General features: G+C 37.5%; 1 protein-coding gene across 1 annotated transcript in view; it reads left to right on the forward strand.

Annotated features, from left to right (window-relative positions):
* LOC150091369 (moesin/ezrin/radixin homolog 1-like) overlaps positions 1–6,585 on the forward strand; it is a 220,619-nt gene extending 214,034 nt beyond the window's left edge. The window contains exon 15 of the mRNA XM_090375244.1: positions 5,361–6,585. Coding sequence (XP_090231370.1) covers positions 5,361–5,525 — 165 coding nt within the window. The 3' untranslated portion in view covers positions 5,526–6,585. The remainder of the gene's footprint in view (positions 1–5,360) is intronic.
* Positions 6,586–20,114: the final 13,529 nt, after the last annotated feature.

Consider the following 20,114-nt stretch of genomic DNA (forward strand, 5'->3'; position numbering starts at 1 on the left):
GGCCTTATAGACCTCAATCAGAACACCGCGCAGGTGCCTAGTCTCCAGCCACTGCAATTTGCAGAACTTAAGCCTCTCTTCGTAAGAGAATCCCTTCATTCCCCTCACCAATCGTGTTGCTCTTCTCTGTACACGCTCAAGCAAATCTACATCCTTCCTAAAATGAGGCCTCCAGACCTGTACGCAGTACTAAAGGCGTGGCCTGACCATTGCCTTATACAGAGGGACAATCACCTCCTTTTCCCTGCTAGCAAAATTCCTATATATCATTGACAAAACCCCATGACCTGCCCTAGCAGCCTGTCTGCATTGCTCAGAAAACTTCATATCTGACTGCACAATTACTCCCAGGTCTTTTTCATTTTCTACCACCTTAAGTGTGGTACCACACAGTTGGTACGTTTCTCTGGGGTTACTTCTACCCATATGCAGTACTTTGCATTTGTCAAGGTTGAACTTCAGTTGCCACTTCTTAGCCCATCTGCCCAAATTATCTAGATCCTGTTGCAGTAGCACACTGCCATTACTGTCATTAACAACCCTGCCAACCTTTGTGTCATCTGCAAACTTCGACATTAAGCCTGATATACCTTCATCAATATCATTGATAAATACACAAAACAGTGGACCCAACACCGAACCCTGTGGGACTCCACTAATAACATTAGTCCACGAAGAGCAGCACCCATTGATTACCACCCTCTGTCTTCTCCCACTTAACCATCCTTTTATCCATTGTAGCAACTTACCCTTAATACCATACTGCTCCAATTTGTACAGTAGTCTTCCATGCGCAACAATGTCAAAAGCTTTCCTGAAATCCAAGTATATGATATCAAAATTATTTTTTGCATCCAGTTCCTTTGTGACCACATCATAATAACCAATCAAATTTGTCAGACAAGACTTTCCCTTAACAAACCCATGCTGTGTTTGAATTATTGCTGCAGTCTTGTCTAGATGATCCTGCAATGCGTCTTTAACCAGTGACTCCATTATTTTACCCGGAACAGAAGTTAAACTAACTGGTCTGTAATTACTCGTGTCACCCTTCGATCCACCTTTGTGAATTGGGGACACATTTGCACATCTCCAGTCCGTGGGAACCTCCCCTGAGTCCAAGGATGCTCTCATAATTATGGCTAAAGGTTTGCTTAGTTGCTTTGCCGCCTCCTTTAAAATAACTGGATAGATCCCATCCACCCCAGGTGCCTTTCTTATGTTTAACTTCAACAATTTCTCCTCCACTTTGCTCTCAGTTATTACAAAATCATTAAGCACACTGCTACAATTTGATAACCTTCCATTTTCAAACTGTAATAATTCCTCACGTGTGAATGTAGATGCAAAATACTCATTCAGTTTGTTTGCTATCTGAGCAGGATCATCAACAGTCAAACCATTGATGTCAAGTGGACCAATCATATTCATCCCCTTCCTTTTAGAGTTTATATAAGTAAAGAAATCCTTGCTGTTTTTCTTAGCATCTTTTGCCAAAGATTTCTCGTAATCCGCCTTCGCCTGCCGAACCTCCTTTGTGACCTGATTACAGACTAGCTTATATCTGCCACAGGCTTCTGCGTCACCTGATAATTTATATGCATACCATGCATTTTTCTTCTCTGTCACGAGTCTCATTAGTTCATTTGATAACCATTTAGGCCTAAACCTTGAACGATATTTCTTAATCGGTATATAAAGTCTAGTAGCTTCCACGATTAATTCCTTGAATGCTTCCCACTTAGAATTTACTGTTTGTAACATCGTCAGTTGATCCCACTGTACAGAATTTAAAAACTGTCTGAGACCACTGTACTCCCCTTTACGGAAACAAAAACCCTTTCCTTTACCCCTGACGGTAGTTACCTCCTTGAGTAAATCCCACTTCAGCACACTGTGATCACTGACAAAATATTTATGGCAGGTGAAAAACTTTATATATATACACTGGTGTTCAAAGAAAGTGTATCACCTAGGAATTTCACATTTCTAACCCTTTTTTTGCGATAGTATGTTACATTAATGACTAGCATCACAAATAGAAATAAAAGATATTTATTGAGAGTTTAGGCAAAGCTAAGTAATATTTGACAACTGCTCTCAAAATATTCCAAAATGAGCATTTGCAACCTTTATACAACAGTTTTGGTAAAATATGGCAATTATGGCTGAAATGTTATCAGAACCCCTCAGTTTGCTTCAGTTTATCTAAAACTGAATATCTAAAGGTTTTTAAATATATGTTTTAAATGTATATTTAAAACCTTTTAAATGGAAAACAAAATAAAGTTCAAGTGCAAATTAATATTTAGTTGAACTGCCTCTGGCCCTGATGACAGCAGCACACCCTCAAGGCATTTACAAGATCAATTTCTGAAGATAACCAACTGATAGTTCATGGTTCTAAACATGAATTATGGCTTTCTGAAGTTCATGAAGGGTCTTTGGTTTCTTTCTGGCAACTGTAGATTCCACACGATGCCAACAGTTCTCTATAGGATTCAGATCTGGGCTGTTTCCTGGCCAGCTAAGAGTTGTAATGGACTGTTCTTCCAACCATTTTTTCACCTGTAACAAGTGTAAGCACATTACTGTCAAACCTCTAATGCAGAAATGAAACTAAAGTAACTACAGAAGTGCCTACTTACACTTTTTACCTGGTGACAAGGAGCAGAGTCATCCTGAAAAATAGTTACTTGGCAGGTTGAAATGGTCTCTAATGGTTGGCAGCAATTTGCCTTCCAATGTAGCCAGGTATCCATTGGCATTTACGGAACCTTTTATAAACTGCAGGTGACCTACTCCGTGATACAAAATGCACCCCCCCCCATATCATTTGGCTGGTAGGGAATTTCACTGTAGACACAATAGTCTGGATGGTATTCTTCACCACGTTTATGCTGAATCGTTTGTCTCCTATCAGAGCCATGCAGGTTGAATTTATTCTCATTCGAGAAAATAACTGACTTCTGTTAATCGGGGGTTCATTTGATATGCTCCTTACGCCAAATCAATCGGGCCTTTATCGTTTTTTGTGTGAAGAGGGGCTTCTTAGGCCGATGCTCTACAAGTCCATTTTTGAAAGAGTGTCCACCTTGAAGTATCAAGATAGACAGAATCCTCTCCCGTCCTTGATTCATCATCCACCTCCACTGTAGATGAGTGCTCTTGTTACTGTGGTAATGACAGTGCTAAAAGTATGAAGACACTGCATACCCACCTTTTCTTTCGGTCTTTGATCAGCCAGCTAATCAGTTAGTGAATAAATTGGCCCCTTTCTGGTGAAAGTATTTCTGGAATCTGCTGAATGGCATAGATCACTCCACAACTTCAAGAAAGAAATTTGATTAAAAGCTGAGTGAATTGTGATTTAAAAAGATCTTTTTAGCTGCAAGCAAAAGTATTCTTACTTTCACTATTCCACCTTGCTCTCGTCAATTTGTAATTAACAGTCCACTGAAATGTTATAAATCCCAAAAGCATTACTATTTTTAAGCAGCATTTAAAGGTACCTGAGCTGTGCATTCTCAGACATGCTAATGTATAAAACCGGAGGGATGGGGGGGAATAGTAAAATTGAAAATAGTCATCAGGAAAGAAGAAAGCCAATTATACTAATTATGCCGAAACTACCATTCTTGTAAAATCATCTGTTGCCATCCAAACTGCTGTCATCACCTCTACTGGTATTTCATTTGCTGAATTGGCTCAGATTCTTTTTCTTCTGTAACCTAACTTACATACAGATGCAAATTAAGTAACTCTTATTTAATACCATCAATATAACTTCTCAGATTTCTCCCTCAATAATAATGATAAAAAATAATAAAAAATTAACAAGAATGGAATGTTACAAATGCTGTTAATGGCAGTGCAGCTATCAGGATTAATTCCAGAATTCCAGCCAAATAAATTTCCCTTCGGACCCAACTAGAATCTGCTGCTGTACATTATTTAATTATGCAAATCATCCTAACACTTGTCTCCATATCTTCCACAAAATCATAACTACTTTTACAGTAAACTTGAGGAGCACTTAACATGGTTATTCCCCCTCTCCCCAAAACCACCCTCTCAATTGGGAAATTTAATGATCATTACCCCTTATAGGAATTAGACAGGCAAGATTGGCAATTGAAAGAACTTTAGGCATGTGAAATCTTACAATACTTTATATCAATGCAAACATTATTATTAGCCATATGGTGCAAGGAAGTCTGAGGCTTATGCTGCACCAGCCAAAAAAAAAAATTTCCGAGTTACCCTGACACAGAGAGAGAGAGAGAGAGAGAGAGAGAGAGAGAGAGAGAGACAGAACAATGATGATACAGATACCATCTGAACTAAACTCTGCAGCTGACCTCTACGTTTGCTTCTCTATTTTATTCCAGTTGTGCAGCATTTTGTTAAAAATTATGCTGTGGTAAGTGATTTTTTCCTTTCCCCAATAGTTACATTCTGCTAATGACAGGTTGTAGCTGTTAGGGCAGCCATCCACCAGTTCTTGCCGACCGGGTTAGCCAGGTAGGTAAAGTGCATGCCTGGCAACCCAAAGGTCACGGGTTCGATTCCCGCCTCTGACTTGGATCACAGTAAAATGCAAAAACTTTGGGAGGTGCATTATGGCCATAGAAGCTGATGCGCTTCTATGGCCATTATACTAACAAGAAGAAACCCACCAGCTCAGTCCTACAGGAAATGGAAATTTTCTCAAGCTAATTGAAACAATTTTGCCATCCACCTTTCTGCACAAGAAAATTATATGGCTTCTGTATTATTATGACTGTGTAGTTTTTTTTTGTGAGGCTATCGAAAGGTCAGTGCATACAGAAAATCTTCACACAACTTGGAACAACTGCACCATCTGAGCCAGAACCTTCTCAGGTGCATGGAATGCATCAGAGATGATGGATATTAGTTTCACTATTGCTTTTAATGATGAATGTAATTAAACATTCCTATATTGTATTTCAGTAGCCCACACATTGTATCTGAGCAGCCCCAGAAAACCCTCTTTGTGTAACTACATAAAGAAAATTCCTTGATATGTCACCTGTTTTTACACAATTCTAATTCTGGAAAGTACTCTTTATTTTTATCGTGATGTTAAAAACATTTGAACCTTTTAAATTCAACTGGAAATTTCATGAGGCAATGTAAAATGATGTTCATGAACTGTAGCAGAATATAGAATTCTGTATTTTGTTGATATGATTTTAAAAGTTACAGAATTCAGTGAATGAGAACATTAAAAATTCTATGTATTTTGATCTGTTACTATGTTTTGGTTAATTAGAGGTATTACATTTTAATTTATAATTTTATTTTGTGTTCATTAAAAGAAATTTCATTTCTTTTAGATGCTTAGTAGTGAATTGGCTGAATCAAAAGATGAATCCAAATTGACCAAAAATGACATACTTCATCAAGAAAATGTAAGGCAAGGAAGAGACAAGTATAAAACATTAAGAGAGATTAGGAAAGGCAATACCAAAAGAAGAGTTGATCAATTTGAAAATATGTAGCCAATCTGTTGACCTTCCCTTTAAACAGCAATTTGAAATTTGGGATACAAATTTTAATCCTTAGGAACCTTGTTAATGGCCAACATTGAGGACATTGGGTACTGTCATGCAGCAATGTGGTCAAGTATGCTTATTTGTTAATGCATTCCACATTATGCAGTACTTTAGAATCTTTAATGATTAAAAACTGTTAATATTTTGAACAGTCTTTGTAGATTTCCATATTTCATGTGTTCCTTATCTAGATCAAGTTCTTCTTGGTCTATATCACTGGTCACCAGAACTCCAAGAATAAGCCAAATTAGAGATGCCAGGTTGCTGTGATTTCTAACTGCAGAAATCCAAATCGTTAATTCTGCCCAAAAGGTGTCCATGTTATCAAAAATTCACTGTTGACAGTTTTTAACTGAATCACAGTATATGTGCCTACTAAATGTTATTTGTCATATAGATCTTTGCTTTGAACATTTTTTTGACATTGTTTTTACTGGGACTTCCTATTTTTCATGTTGTTGATAACCTATTTTTTCATAATAAAACAATATATGAATAGCATAGAATTACTCTTTAGAAATATTCACTCCGAATGGACTGAGCTTTTTCAACATATCCTTAAAAGATATATACTTTGCAACTTAAGTGATGCCTGCCATTTTATATATATCTGAAACACTATTTCTATCGAAGTTGCATTCTGAAGAATATTAGTTTGCTATATATATTTTACAAATTTGATAAACTTAATTTTGGGTGAAGTTAAGCTTTGACTTTCAAAGCACTTTTGTTCGTAAAATAATGGGATTAAAAAAGAAAATAAAAAAAAAGCACTATATACTTTTGTACTGGAATATTATAATTTGAAAGTGCTGGAAACTAAGAGTGTAAATTGATGTGTATGTATTTCACCCATGATTTTTGTCGTTCTCTGGTCAGAGTCCTTAAAGATAAGGTGTTGGTGCTGATATGTCTTGTCTATGGTGCTGTTAGAGAAAGGGTCTGTTGATAATGACTATTTGTTGGTTGCTTAATGAACTAGAAAAATAAAATATTTGCTCCTTTATTTTGTGAAACTTAGGATTATTTTTCCAAAACAAAGTAGTTTTCAACCCATCCTGAAAAGAGTACATTTTTGTAACTCTTTTCAGGTTTTGTAAAAATTGAAATTAAAAAAATTAGTGAACTTGATATCATGGTGCAGTATCTACTGTTAAATTTATGTAGCAAGGACTTCTCAATATATTAACACCCTACGGCAGGAGCACATTTAATGTCACCACATTTGATTGCCGTTAATACTTTACCATTATGCTACATACAGTTATTTACAAACTGTTTCCCCTAAATGAAATAGATGACAGCCCAGTATCACTTCACGTATTGTCTGAATACGCTATTTGTTTGTGACAATATTTTTATGCTTTCATAATCTAATTGGTTGTTGAAAGTGTTCACAGCATATCATTAATTTCAAATGCAATGTGTTTTAAAAAAAGAAAGAAAGACTTAACAAAAATGTAAGCTTAAAGTACCAAGCTACCACAAGTCATTTTTGATGCCAAGTCACACCCATACTTCTTAAAAATCCTTAAATGTTCAAGTCAGAGCATGATCAACTTTTTCACTCTGACATTAGCAAATAGTAATCATGTGTTAATGTAGAACATATCTAAAGGGAACTGTTGTCAAGGGTAAAGGGAAGGGTTTTAATTTTTGCAAGGGACTTTATGATAGTATTTGACATTATTGGCATTAAAAACGTTTTTACTGGCATCATTCCAAAAGTTTAGTAGCAAAAAACTCATGTGAAAAATGTTATGGAAGTGACGTCATCTTCAGCTGCTGCCAGATGCAAATTATTGTAACTTGTATTGTTGCAATCATACTTAAATGATGATAATTTTATCTTCTGCTGGAAGAAATTTAATGAAATTTTGCACAGAGCTTCATCTTAGCTGTATACTAGAGGAAAAATTTTCAAACCTCTGAAAATTGCAGTAGTTTTTCCAGGATAGTGGAAAATATGAACATCTGATCAAGGAAATTTTCTCACATAATGAACGGGGTTATGTGGATGTATAGCATATCGTTTGAAAGCTAAGGAATTTAGAAACAAATATTAAGATTTTAAGATCCAAAAATATTTTCGGAAACTGGGAAATGCATTAATTCGAAAACGCATTTGGTTTCAAGTCCCCAGGTGTCTTCAGATTGAATATAATTTTTTTTCTTTACAGTTAAACTCTGAGGCTAGAAAAGAGTTCTGCCCATTTATGAAAACATTCTTCAACTTGGACATGTCATCAGATCTTTCAATAAATACTACACGTAATGAAACAACTATAGATTGTGTATTTAGTCGTGAACTAAAATCTCTTAATGTAAAAATTATATATCCTACTTTAGTCATCACAGACCAATACTTTCAGTAACCGGTATGTAATTTTTATTAATATCTGAAAATTAAAACGTTTGTAATGCCTGCCGATGACTCTTAAATGTAAAACACATTAAATGTGTTAGCTGCAGGACACTTACTTTGTACAGATTTTTTCTTTTTTTAATTCTATTTTATTCCATTCAGTTGGTGAATCTAACAAGTGTGAATTGCCAAATAGGAAATGCTCAAAGAAGTAAAGAAGATATTTGTCATTTTATACCTTGCACACTTTTGTAAGTGTGCATGTATATATGTTTTGAAGGTTCTTTCAGAATACTTAAATTCTTTCATCAACAGATTTTCTTTGTATGTACAGTTTCTCTTGAAACTATATAGGGACATGCTGCTATATTTACGATAGTTTCAAATATCAGCATAGAAGAGTGCACCCTTTCAACAAACTTAGAGACAATGTGGATGGCTAACCAAAATCAAGATTGGAGAAATTCTGTGGAATTTGGAACCAGAAGTTGAAATTAAATCAAATAATACGATGGAAACATAAAAAGATATTACTTGTATAAAAACAAGTAGTGATGAGTTTATTTTTTATAGTTTTTAATATTTTTTTAGTTTTTTTCCCTTTTTAAATGAAATTTTGAATTGATTTTAGACCAGTAATCCTACTCTTGTCTATAAAGTTAAAATTGGGGGGGTGGGGGTTTTAATATTTAAAAACATTCTGTATGTGGTTTTGCAAACTTCCAGGTGATTTACTACTCTCCAGAAATTTGATTGTGAAAGGTTTTAAATTTAAAATACGGTAAACACTCGATTTAACGGACCCCTGATATAACGGATTTAATGGACCGGACAAATAATAATACAGTAATGTACATATTAATCTCGACCATACTTTTTTTTTAGGTTAAACAAAACTTCATTGTTATTAATTAATAATTACCTATTTCTATTGTTGCATTAATTTTATATTAATTGTTACATTTTCTGCATTAATTTAGTTTTTGAGAATCTTATTTATAGTACTTTTTTTATATATATATATATATACACAGACTAGATTTTCCTGGGTAGATGGTAAAAAAAAAAATTCCCGGCTAATTCAAAAATAGTGTCTCCGACATACGTAAGAGATACGTTATTACTAGCTAGCTATGTAGTGCAAGGAAGCCTGAAGCTTATGCTGCACCAGTCAAAAAATTCCCGCGTTACCCTGAGAGAGAGAGAGAGAGCGAGAGTCAAAAGGGAATCGCCAAGAAAGAGAAGAATGATGATATCCAGCTCAGGACCCAGGGTGTGCCAAGCCCATACTTACCAGATGTGAGCTCCTGTTCCGGGACTTCTTGCGTAAGTGGAGTTTTACATAACTCGGGAATGACTAATAAAATATCATTACCATATCCTGGATGTGCTAAAATTACAAAAACTGCATAATATCCTCAGAAGAATGAAGAAAAATTGTTATATATTTTTAATATATATATAACTAAGTAGCCAAAATTTTCAATTAAAAACTTTGGCCACTTCACTACTGTCCCCAGATAGTGGCACTTAAGAAAAGAAAACATAAAAGGAAGAAAAAATGCATATTATTGTACTGTAAAAACATGTATTTCGTAGTCCCGGTTATTATTCACTGCTCATATTCTGTCTTTCTCCTTTGTGTTCACCATTGCCACTGACAAATCTGAATTCCGCACGACACTTGTTAACTTTTGGCCATTTTCATACATCGTTATTATTTTAATTTTCGGATCTGGCTCTATCGCTTACCTTTTCTTGATAGACTTACTAGTACAGCTGTCACTTATTCTCTTAGTCAGCACCATGATATCGGCTAAAATAAAATTTTCTGAAAACTTAGAAGGGTTAAGGCAAAAACTCACTATATCACCCCACGCGAGCTCACATTTTACTAAAGCTCATTTCTGGAGGTCACTGCCATAAAACAATTTGCACTTTCTGGGTTACTGGGCTTTTCTGTTAATGCAATCTGTTATAAACGGGTAGTAAACTCGATCCTATTGCATTTGCGATAATACCAATAGCTGGAATTCTGTGGGTTTTTACGTTATCTTCACTGAAATCTTCAGTCATAAAAAAAATGTAAATAACAAGTCCGAAGCTACATAAGTCGGATTTAGTGTATCGAAAAATTTTCAGCAACCTGCATAAAAAGTATGGCGATAAATAAAAAACGATAAAACTTACCACGCACTACATACGCGTGTCCAATACAATGCTTTTATTTTTTACAATGTCACATGGTTTGGTCACCAACATTATAATGGTCCCTTAGAGATTTGACAGATGAACAGTTTTCAAACTTTTGAATAATTTCAAGTTTTTGTTTAATTGAAAGCACAACTCTTGCATTTGCCCATCATTTTCGTGATTTCTAAACAAAAATCCCTGACTTAAATAACGAAACGAAATTTGTCCTTTTTTGGTACAATGGATGTGATGCACTAAAACTAACTAAACATTGGGTCTGTTTTTTTTTTTTTTTAGCAGCGGTGGTTGCTAAATAATAGGTGCACCACTAATCTCCCAATGATGGCTTATAATGCCACTTCTGGTTGTTTATTTGACTTTCAAAACATCTGTTTATACCTATTCTGGTTATTACTTGAATTTTATGATTTCTGGTTGATTTTTTTTTTTTTTTTAATTTGGAGTCTGTGTCCTGGTTAATCCGATCCCGGCAAATTGAGAGTGCTGTATATAAGGGGGTATCAGAAAGTTTGCATCCATACCTAGAAAAGTGAAACTTCACAGGAGCTTTAATTCTTCTTCATGTATAGTAACGGCCTCGAGTGCCAAGCGAGTGACTAGCAATTTCTAAGTGATATTAAAGCGATTTTCTCAAAGAGCGGCTGATAATTATAGTAGTATCCTTCGTTTCTCACAGTTATTTAATTTTGCTGTTCTAAAGTAAAGAAAGACACCTTTCTTCTTGTACATAGGATTATTTATTAACGCACTAACTACTAACCTTCCTTTATCGCTTGGTCACTGGTGGCACCGCTCCTGCCTCCACGTGGCGGGGCTGGAAATCTGGGAGAAGAAAGCCACCCTCCCAGGGCAAAAAGGAGCAAAGATGGACAAAATTAAACAGTCCACTTATGGATCTTTTGGTCCAGACCTAGAGAGACATGATCGAGATCATGATGACACAACATCCCATGCTAAACGACAAAAAAAAAAAGGAACGGATAATACTGTACCTCTCTTTTTAATTCTACACTCCTCCACAAACCAACCATTGAGTAAGCTTTCCCCATTTTTGATACAAAAATGTCTTGAAAATGTGGCTGGCCCTCCAAAAATGGTTAGGCAACAGATCCGGAGACTTATTAATTGAAATGACCGAACGTAGACACGCTGAGAGAGTGTTAAAAGTATCTACCTTTGGTGGAATTCCCATGAAGGTTACCCCACATGCCACCTTAAACTCCTCTAAAGGGATAATATCAGAGTGGGATCTTTTAAATGTATCGGAGTATGAACTTGTCCAGGAACTACAAGATCAAAATGTGACACACGCAAAAAGAATCGTCATCAAAAAAGATGGAGAGTCTGTCCCTACTCGGACAGTGATACATTTAAAACACCGAACCTGCCTACCACTATAAAAGCTGGTTACCTTAGGTGTCAGGTAAGACCTTACATCCCGAACCCAGTCCAGTGCTTTTAAGTGCCAAAAATTTGGTCATTCGCAAACTGTATGCAGGGGAGTTTGTCTGCCCAAATTGCGGGTCCTCAGATCACAATCAGAGTGAGTGTTCTGCTGCAAAAATGACGTGCGCGAACTGCAAAGGTGACCACCCGGCATATTCCAAAATTTGTGAAAAATGGAAAACTGAAAAAAAAAAAAAATAGTACAATACAAGGTCGAAAACAAAGTCAGCTACCAAGAAGCAAGAAAACTAGTTTCACCTACTATAAACAAAAATAGTACCTATGCTAATGTAGTAAAAAAATTCCAAACAGTCTCCACTCAAACAGATGTCACAGTTCCCATTACCAAGTCAATTTCTGATTGGGCTAGAACTGTCCTCTCTGAGCAACAACCAAGTGTGCATAAACAACAACCCAAACTCTCAGACCAGGCAAATAACACTCCTCTGATAATACCAGCTGCATCTCCTCCTCAGATATGTGCTAATACATCTGATATTACAAACCCAAAATCAAAGAAAAATACCCAGGACAACTATACATGAAGAACCAATTTTAGAAATCTATGCTGAAGAAGAAATGGATACTGGTCGACCAGTTTTCAAAAAAGACAAATCAAAACTGGAACGAAATAAGCCAGCCACCCTTAAAAAGCAGTCAGATACAGCTCCAACTAAACATAAATAATGGCCTGTGTTTTACAATGGAACTGCAGAGGCTTTCGTTGCAACACAGATGACATCCATGCTTTAATTAACCGGTATTCTCCAATTGCTCTTTGTCTTCAGGAAACTTACCTAACCTTACAAATTTCTCCTTCGATAAAGAATTATTGCCTTTATCGAAGAGATCGTAATAGAACAAATGCTGCCCATGGTGGTGTAGCAATCCTAATAAATTCAAATATCCCAACTAAACATATTCCACTTCAAACTGAAATAGAAGCTATCGCTGTTCATATAACACTGTATTTCAATGACAATTGTCTCAATTTACCTACCACCAAACCATACTTACTCCTTAAAAGACCTTTAAGATCTCTTCATACAGATACCGCCACCCCTCTGTATATTAGGAGATTTTAACGGGCACCACCCCTTATGGGGCGACCCTAAACTAGATAGACGGGGTCGACTAATTGAAAGCTTTCTAGAGTCGCAAAATCTTACCATACTCAATACTGGTGCACACACAACTCCCAACTGGACACACCTTAGCAATAGATCTCTCAATTTGTTCTCCAGTCCTGGTCCCAAGCATAGAGTGGCATGTTTCAAATGATCCTATGGGCAGTGATCACTTTCTAATCATATGCAATTTTTTAATATCAAAGGCTCCTTCAAACAAACCCCGCAGGAAATGGAAATTTGTTCGGGCAGACTGGGCAAAATTTCGGACATCAATCTCTCTTGATGAGGAAAAAATCCAGCTCCAGAATATTGATAATGTGACAGAGTACATCACGTCACATCTTCTAAAAGTGGCCAAGGAGACAATACCATTATCAAATCCCCCTAATCGCAAGCATTATAATTACTGGTAGAATGAGGAATGTACAAAAGCAAAAATTAAAGCCTGGAATTTATTTCGGCGATGTCCAACCACAACCTATCTCATTAACTATAAGAAACTAAGAGCAAAAGCACGATTTGTACAAAGGCAAGCCAAGAAAGAATCCTGGACCCGTTTTGCATCGACCTTTAACAGAAACACTGATCAGAAAACTATATGGAAAAAAATTAGAGTTATCTGGTAAGTTTCCTACTATGCCTTCTCCAATTCTCTCCTGGAAAGGGCAAGATCTATCCAGTCCCTTAGATATTGCTAATGCTTTGGGCAGTACGTTTGCTGAAATCTCAGCAGCATCAGCCTTTTCTACATCATTCAAACGAATTAAAAACACCAAAGAAAAGCATTCTATAAACTTTCACACTGCCCGCCTTCTTTCATATAACAAGCCTCTGCAATACTCTGAACTTTTGCATACTATTAGAACAGCCCACAATGGTGCTGCAGGGCCAGATGGGATTTATTATGTGATGCTACATCTTGATGACAAAGCTTTGCGCTTGCTGCTGGTTTTTTACAATCGTATATTTTCAGAAAATGTTTTTCCAGCTTCCTGGCATCACTCTACTGTTTTGGCACTTCTAAAGCCTGGGAAAGATCCAACCAACCCCCACAGCTATAGACCGATAATTCTCTCAAGCTGCCTCAGCAAAATCCTAGAAAAGATTGCCCACAGAAGACTCGTCTGGATCATTGAGTCAGAACATCTAATGAGCCATAGTCAATATGGCTTTCATAAAAATAGGTCGTGCTTAGATCTTATGGTCAAGGCTGAATTCGCCATTCGAAATGCCTTCGTTAAACGTGAACATCTTGTAATGGTTTCAATAGACATAGAGAAGGCTTTTGAAACCACCTGGCGGCATGGCACACTTGGTGATCTATACGCCCTTGGTCTGCGGGGCAACCTTCCTATATTTATTCAAAACTTCCCATGTACTAGACCGTTTCAAGTTCAGTACCAACATGCTCTCTCTACAACATTCATGCAGGAAGAAGGTGTTCCACAAGGATCAGTACTGAGTGCCACTCTGTTTTCTCTTAGAATAGATTCTATTTCAAGACAGCTTCCAAATTCAGTCGAAACTTATCTTTATGCAGATGACCTCTCCATCTCCTGCCATTCCCAAAATATGAGGTCTATTGAGCGGCAGCTTCAGATATCACTAAATAAAATACAACAGTGGGCTAGCATCAATGGCTATCGGCTCTCGCAGCAGAAAACAGTTGCAATTCATTTTTGTAGGCAGCGCAAACTTCATCCAGATCCCGAACTTCAAATTTCTAATGTCTCCATCCCGGTCACTAATAATATCAGATTTCTAGGATTAATCCTTGACAACAAGTTAAATTTATATTAAAGGATATTAAATTAAAAGAAATTATTATATTAAATTTATATTATTATATTAAACAAGTTAAAGTTACATTAAAGGAGGCAGCAAAGGAAGTAAGCAAACCCTTAGCCATAATTATGAGAGCTTCCTTGGACTCAGGGGAGGTACCCATAGACTGGAAATGTGCAAATGTGACCCCAATTCACAAAGGAGGATCAAAGGCTGACACAAGTAATTATAGACCTGTGAGCTTAACTTCTGTTCCAGGAAAATTAATGGAGGCACTGGTTAAAGAAGCACTGCAGGATCATTTAGACAAGACTTCAGTTATAGCTCAGACACAGCATGGTTTTGTTAAGGGGAAGTCTTGCCTGACCAACTTGATTGGATACTATGATGCAGTCACAAAAGAACTGGATGCAGGGAATAACTTTGATATTATATACTTGGATCTTAGAAAGGCTTTTGATACTGTTGCACATGGAAGACTGCTACACAAATTGGAGCAGTGTGACATTGGAGGCAAATTGCTGCTATGGATAAAGGGGTGGTTGAGGGGGAGAAGACAGAGAGTGGTAATCAATGGACACTGCTCATCGTGGACTAATTAGTGGAGTCCCTCAGGGCTCAGTATTGGGTCCATTATTGTTTTCTGTATTTATAAATGATATTGATGATGGTATATCAAGCTTAATGTCCAAGTTTGCAGACGATACAAAGGTTGGCAGGGTTGTCAAGAACACTACTGACACTATGCTTCTGCAACAGGATCTGGAAAGGTTGAGCAGATGGGCTGAGAGGTGGCAAATGAAGTTTAACATTGACAAATGTAAAGTACTACACATGGGAAACAGCAACCCCAGAGCAACGTATCAACTCTGTGGTACTACACTGACAGTGGTAGAGAATGAAAGGGACTTGGGGGTGGTTGTGCAGGCAGATATGAAGTTCTCTGAGCAGTGCAGACGGGCTGCAAGAGTAGCTCATGGAGTATTGTCAATGATATACAGGAATTTTTCGAGCAGGGATAAGGAGGTGATTATTCCATTGTATAAGGCAATGGTCAGGCCACACCTAGAGTACTGTATACAGGTCTGGAGGCCTCATTTCAAGAAGGATATAGAGCTGCTGGAACGAGTACAGAGAAGGGCAACAAGATTAGTGAATGGAACAAAGGGGTGCTCTTACGAAGAAAGGCTTAAGTTTTGCAAATTACAGTGTCTGGAGACTAGGCACCAGCGAGGTGATCTGATAGAGGTGTATAAAGCCTTGAATAGTTTAAGCATGCTCAATGCTGATGGGATTCTTCCTCTAGCTCAGAAAAATCACCTGAGAGGGCATAAATTCAAATTGAGGAAAGACAGATGTAGGATAGACGTGCGGAAATTTGCCTTTAGCCAGCGGGTGGTTGGTTGGTGGAACAGACTGCCATCCCTTGTGGTGGAGGTTGATAGCCTAAATAAGTTTAAGGCTCAGCTGGACAGGTATTTTGAACGAACAGAGGGGTGAAGTGGAAGTGGGTTTTTTTTTTTTTTTTTTGGCTGATGCTGCATAACCTTGCTTTCTTGCATCAAATGCCTCTACTAATGCTAATGCTAATTTTATAGACCATATTAAAAATGTACGTACTTGCTCTCTAAAAAAGTTAAACATTCTCAAAGCTTTATCCGCCCAAACATGGGGTGCAGATCGTACTTCTCTGCTTCGGCTATACAGGTCATTAATCAGATCCTGCCTTGATTATGGAGCTCCCATCTATGATTCTGCCAGAATGAGCGCATTACGCTGGCTTGATCCCATTCAACACAGTGCTTTGAGGATTGCACTTTGTGCTTTTAGAACGTCGCCCAAACATAGTCTCTATATTGATGCTCATGAGCCCCCATTATCGTTACGTAGAAAAACACTGTTACTAAAGTATGCGGTTAAGATACAAAGCTGTGCCTCGCATCCGATTCAGTCATACTTGTTTAATCCACCACTAGAAAACCTCTTCAGAAATAAACCTAGCATAGTAAAGCCAGCTGGTCTTCGTCTCCTTGAACTGATGGAAGTTTGGAATCATTCCGTACAACAGGTAGCAACCTGCTGTCAACCACCATGGGCTTCTCTTCCTCTAGTGACTTGTGACACTTATCTCTGCCAATGGGGAAAAGACATTTTACAAGCATCTAATATCATACAACTTCTTGCAGTTCACACTCAAAGATATAGTGATTTTTCCCCAATTTCTACAGATGGCTCTAAATCAAATTCAAACGTTGGAGCAGCTGCAGTGTTTCCAAATACCGTTATTTCAGTATCCCTTCCATCTGAATTCAGCAGTTTTTCAGCTGAAATATATGCAATTAAACTGGCCTTACAAAATCTGTGTGCTGATCGATCTTTAAAATCAGTTATTTACACCGATTCGCTTAGTTCAATCATGGCTTTATGTAATTTCTCAGATAAAGTTCACCCTGTTATAGAAGAAATACGAAGCATATTACTAAAAATTGAAGAACGCCATCAACAGGTCATCTTCTGTTGGATTCCAGCACATTCTGGTATTTTGGGCAATGAACTGGCTGATAAAGCCGCAAAAAATCCAACTAGCTTAGACTTAACTAATATCCCTGTTCCGCCATCAGACTTTGCATTAGCTATTCAAGCTGCATGCTTGTCAGAATGGACAAAATCTGGCACTCTCAAACAAATAATAAATTCTTTCAATTTAAACACGATCCAAAAAATTGGCGCTCCAGTATCCGTACATCAAGACGAGAAGAAGTAATCCTATCAAGGGCAAGAATAGGTCATACCCATCTAACCCATCTTTATTTACTTAGAGGAGACGATCCACCACAGTGTCCACATTGCTATATAAATCTGACTGTTAAACACATACTCATTGACTGCCCCTACTATAGACAAGACAGAGCATCAACCCTGCTATCACTGGTAAATCTTAATAAACCAATAACTTTAGAGAATCTCATTGGTGACAAGGCAAATATTTTCGAATTTTTCTACTTTCTGAAGCAGATTGGACTTTTTAATCTTTTCTGATTTTATAAAAATTTTTTGATTTCCCTATAAAAAAAATGAATAGGCGCATTATAGCCATAGTAGCTTATGCGCCATTAAACGCCCATAACAACAACAACATGTATAGTAACACATTTCTCCCATCTATGGATCAGTTGTTTAATGCCTTGATCATAGAAGTCCACACTCTTTTGCTTGAGACCATTATTCCACTTCATTGACGATTTCCTGAGACGAATCAAAGCGGTGTCCATGCAATGGTTCCTTCATTTCTCGAAACAAGAAGTCCTATCGGCGCTATGTCAGGAGAATAGGTTGGGTGCTGTGCTAGTTCAAAGCTGCACTGGGCAACAAAGTTGGTGGTGGCAATGGCTGTGTGAGCCGGTGCATCATCTGACAGAAGACATCTGATGGGTAATCTGTCAGGATAACTCCTTTTCTGTCCCAAACACAGACATTACCTTTGCAGATGGAGTGGTCTTTCCCTTTTTGGGGAGTGGGGAGGAGGTGTGCTTCCACTGTTTTGACATTTCTTTAATCTTCGGATCATACTAGTACACCCAGCATTTCTCATAGCATTAGTTGAGGCATATGATGCAAAAAAGCAAGCTTATATAGAATCAGCAAGAAAGACAAAAAACCTCTTCACCCATCTGGTCGCTCCAAATGTTTGTCAAGTTCAGCCTTGAATTTATTTAAGCTATCAACTTCTACAACAACAGATGGAAGTCTGTTCCAGCAATCAACTAACCGCTGGCTAAAGACAAACTTCTGCACATCTATTCTACAACTGTCTTTCTGCAATTTGAATCTATGCTCCCTGTTATCTTTTGTTTTGGAAGCTGATAGCCTAAATAAATTTAAGGTTGAGCTGGACAGGCATTTGGAACGAATGGAGGGTTTTTTTTTTTTTTTTTTTGGCTGATGCTGCATAAGCTTGCTTTCTTGCATCATATGCCTTGCCTCTACTAATGCTAATATGAGCAGGCAGAAGTATTCCATCAGTATTGAGCCTGCTCAAACCATTCAAGGCCATATACACCTCAATCAGGTCACCTTGCAGGTGCCTAGTCTCCAGATGCTGCAACTTGCAGAACTTCAGCCTCTCTTGGTAAGAGCACCCCTTTATTCCTCTCGCCGGTCTTGTTGCTCTTATCTGTACTTCATTTTTCACCCTCCGGTCAACGTTCTCAACATGCACATTACACAAATCCAACAGTTGGCGAGAACATTGCATTCGACATTGCTTCTGCAAAGGTCTGCAATCTTGGAACCCGTTGTGCTGAGACCTTAGATATGTGCAGATGGCCATGTAAAATGCCATTGGCACACCCATAACTAATTCCCACTGCATTTGCAATGAAATGAATTGTCACTCAGCACCAGCTGTTCAACATTTGCAACCATCTCACACTGTGGATGTTAATGGCCTTTCTTCTCTTGGCTCATCAAAAACACTTGTACGACCACACTGGAACTCCCGTTTCCACTCTTTTTACAGTCTCATAGGATGGACAATTCTGCCCATACCCAGCTTTCATTTCTTTGTCAATTTTCTAAGCTTTCTTGCCCTGCAAATGTAGGAACTTGATCACTGTTCGATACTCCACTTTGTCAACCATGGCATTCTTCCTCAGATTCTGGGCTCCACCTCTGGTGTACTATCTCCTATGGGAATGAAATTTCACATGTTAGTTATTGAATATGCAGACAACTTATATTAAAAATGGCATCTTCCTACAGATGTTTTATCTAAGTCAGGGTACGAACTTTTTGATACTGCCTAGTATGTATGTGTATATATATATATATATAAGTTAGTAATCGTGAAGGGCAATGTGCTAATGTTACTTGATTGGTAATGCTGGTTAGGGAGAACAAAGGGCGAACGGAACTGTGATCTGTTCCACAGGTTTTCAGTTATTGGGTGCTTGCTGGGTAATGTTTTACTAAGAGAGAATACTATTACTTATAATTAAATGTGTATAATAAGGTTTCCGGGCAAGTTCAAGCACTAGCATTGATGTTCCAGAAAACGCCTGTGTTTTATGTGATCGACTAGTGGTTTAATTTTAGGACAAACATCTCGTGTTCTCAAGACCTATTCTGAATCGTGGAGAATAAGCTCGCAACATCAAGAAGGCGCTGTGTAATTCACTCAGAGTTCCTCCCAGTAGTTATACCTCAGAGTGCTGCAAAATTATAGTTCTTTTACTATAAACTTGTGCTGTGGATAGTGTGTAGCAAGAGAATGGCTAAGAGGCAAGGATGAATAAACAAAACATGATTTATTAAACATCATACAAATGGGTAAAAGAAACAAAAGGTTATGTCTTTAGTATAGTAACAAACTCTATACTTTTATTTCTGGTTAAACAGTGGACTAACATGATAATGATATACATTTGTATATCTGTAGATTTGTCTGTGTTCTTCATGTGGCCTTTGGTAGATAACTATTGCTCGTACTCTCAGGAATTGACGAACATCTCACTGTCCAAATGTTTAAGTACCAGTGTAAAGTTTACATGTAAGTTTAACAATATTGATAGTAATACACTCAATAGTGGGTCGTGT

Source organism: Mastigoproctus giganteus, chromosome 1 (assembly GCF_048544385.1).
Source record: "Mastigoproctus giganteus isolate SK-2022 chromosome 1, ASM4854438v1, whole genome shotgun sequence".
Classification (NCBI taxonomy): Eukaryota; Metazoa; Arthropoda; class Arachnida; order Uropygi; family Thelyphonidae; genus Mastigoproctus; species Mastigoproctus giganteus.